This window comes from Octodon degus, unplaced genomic scaffold (assembly GCF_000260255.1).
Source record: "Octodon degus isolate 3935 unplaced genomic scaffold, OctDeg1.0 scaffold00027, whole genome shotgun sequence".
NCBI classification, from domain to species: Eukaryota; Metazoa; Chordata; class Mammalia; order Rodentia; family Octodontidae; genus Octodon; species Octodon degus.
In genome coordinates, this window is record NW_004524603.1 from 17,956,174 (window position 1) to 17,959,040 (window position 2,867).

Consider the following 2,867-nt stretch of genomic DNA (forward strand, 5'->3'; position numbering starts at 1 on the left):
ATAGTATTGGGTCTTCTGCTTGTCTGGCAATGTCAGAAGTTGTTGACCTGAGTCCCCTACAGCTCAACATAACAGCATGGCTTTACTTCTTATATTTCGTTCTTATACTTTTCTGCTGGCTGGTTAAGACCAAGGTAAAGCAGGACCTATGCAATAAGAGTTGTAGCTTTTGGGTTTGAAAAGGTCAGTGAAATCCCCTCAGGATTTATCCTGAGATCCTGTACCTCATATTGTAGAACATTTGTCAGTGTCAGCCATGTGTATGAATTACGGCCATTGTTTGGCCAATGTGAGAGCTGTTTATTCTTTATCCAGGACTATACAACAATCTCTCTTGTCTTCTGGATTATGGTCTTTGTTATTTTGTATATGCTCCATCTGGAAGTATTAAACTATTGCATGTTTGTATAACTGGAAACTATTTTACTTTTAGTTTTCAAAGGCATGTTTGCTAAGTATAAAATTCCATGAGGACAGATTTTTTTTTTTTTTTTTTTTTTTTTTTTTTTTTTTTTTTTTTTTTGTCCTTTGAATAGATGTTTGGTTTCTTACCTTCTTGCTCTTCTTTGTTTCTAATGTGGAATAAGATGCTATTTAATTTTGATCTTATGTAGCTAATATGGTTTTCTATAGTTGTTCTTCCATAGCTAATATGGTTTTCTTAAAGATTTTTTTCTTTATAATTAGGTTTGGACAATTTCATTTTTGATATTTTGGTGTTATTTTATTTATATTAGTGCAAAAGGTTCAGTTTTCTTGACAATGAGGTACTGTAATTTTTACTACATTCAGAAATTTTAAATCTTTTTTATCTTTAATTATTTATTGCCTACACCCTTCTACTTTGAGAATTCTAGAAGCTCCAGTGGTACAATTGGTTAACGTGCAGTACTTATACTACTTTGAGAATTCTAATTATGTGTATATAAGTTTCCTGATTTTGGCACAGATTTGACTATAATATGACTGATCTGTAAAGTCTTCTTCATACTTATTTTAGACAATGTTTGTTGTTACATTCATTTAAATTTGTAAATAATTTTTATAATGTGCTATTATTAATCTTATGTATTCATTTCAGAAATATTTTTCTAAAATTCTACATCTTATATCTTTCACATTTCAATATTTGTCTACAATTTTTTTTATTTTTTAAAGATTTTTTTAAATATTTATTTGTTTATTTATTTGTGTGTGTGTGTGGCCAGCTCAGCCCACTAGGGTGTGGGGCTGGCTGGCATGTGATGCTGGGGGATTGAACCGTGGTCCCTGTGCTTTGTTTAGCTTAGGTTGTTCTAAGTAGGTGATTTTAGACCACTGAGCCATCTCACCAGCTCTGTCTACAATTTTTAATTTGCTATGTAATTATTACTGATCTTCAGTAAAGTTAATAATGAGTTAAAAATCAGTTTCTCCTCTTTTTATTGTGCCAGGTATTTCACTATGACTACAAAAATCTAGTATACCATCATTTATTTTTGTTACCAGACTTGAATGATGAAATGCAATGAAAAACATATTGTTTTAAGTAGATTTACCATGAGAGAGAGAGAGAGAGAGAGAGACAGAGACACAGTCTAGGATTATAGAGGCTACAATTCTAGGATTATAGAGGCTACAGTTCTAGAATTACAGAGGCTTAATCTTTATTTTTGTGTAGATTTTAAGAGTCTACATTACCTATAGAGTTTTTAATGGTTAAGTAGATGAGACGTGTCTCTTAGTAAAGAAGTACTTTACAAATTAAAGCCCAGGTAAATGCTAGTGAGGCTAAACTATAAATTCGTTAAGTGTAAACATTTAATGAACTCCAGGAGCCATAAACTCCCTAATTTCATGTGTCTCCATTTATAGTAGGGATTAAATTTCAGCTCAAATTGAGTAAAGAAAGCCTACACATCACATTGTTTAACCTGTACTTATTTTTAACCATGAAATCATTAAAGTTTAACCTTTTGCTTGACCCTCAGTCCAGCAAATATCAGTCGTCCAGAACTGCTTTAAATATTATCAAAAAGTAATCAATGAGATACACTCAGGACAAAAGTTTATGTTTTAGGAAAACATTTTAAGAGCCACAAACACATGCACCCATACAGAGGAAAGAGAGCTTACTGTGTAAGTATCAGAGAAGGTCCCCAGCCCAATGATAGGTATGCTGTTTCCATCACTTAGAGGTATACGGTGTCTTGCAGTCATCAGATACATCTTGGAGAGAAAATAAGAGGTTTCAGTTTTCCAGAATCTGTGCAACTTGCTACCTATAGCAACACTACCAGAAGAGTTATATAATGGTGTCCAGGGCCTGTTTTATCTAAGAAAGAATGCTGAGGGCGGAGCCAGGTGAGGGAATAGAGATGAACAAATCTCTTTCTCAATCTTTTATTTTTTTAACCCAGGTTATCCTGATAATTCTAAGCATGGTTGTTATTTGAACTTCCCCAGTGGCAAATTGGTTGGCAAATAACAGACTTACCTTAAATTTTCATCAGCTACATAGGAGGATTTTTGGCTCACATTTCAAAAATCTGCACTGGAGAGATGAGGTAGGGGCCTTCTTGTTTCTTTTTACAAGGACACTATGACTATAGTAAGTACTTATCATTCAAGGCTTCACCTACCAGTACTTCCTTGAAGTATCTTCTCAGTTTCTCTCTCTCTCTCTCTCTCTCTCTCTCTCTCTCTCTCTCTCTCTATCTGTCTCTCTCTGTCTCTGTCTCTCTGTCTCTCTTTCTCTCTGTGTCTTTCTGTCTCTCTCTGTTTCTTTGTCTCTCTCTGTCCCTGTCTCTATTTCTCTCTCTGTCCTTGTCACTATGTCTCTCTCTGTCTCTCTCTGTCTGTCTCTCTGTCTCTCTCTGTCTCTCTCT

The 2,867-nt window shown here is 34.4% G+C and overlaps 1 protein-coding gene across 1 annotated transcript in view; it reads right to left on the reverse strand.

The window, feature by feature from the left end:
* The window catches only part of Akr1d1 (aldo-keto reductase family 1 member D1), a 126,674-nt gene extending 124,386 nt beyond the window's left edge, over positions 1–2,288 (reverse strand). Inside the window, exon 1 of the mRNA XM_004629051.2 lies at positions 2,116–2,288. Coding sequence (XP_004629108.1) covers positions 2,116–2,208 — 93 coding nt within the window. The 5' untranslated portion in view covers positions 2,209–2,288. The remainder of the gene's footprint in view (positions 1–2,115) is intronic.
* Between the last annotated feature and the right edge of the window lie 579 nt (positions 2,289–2,867).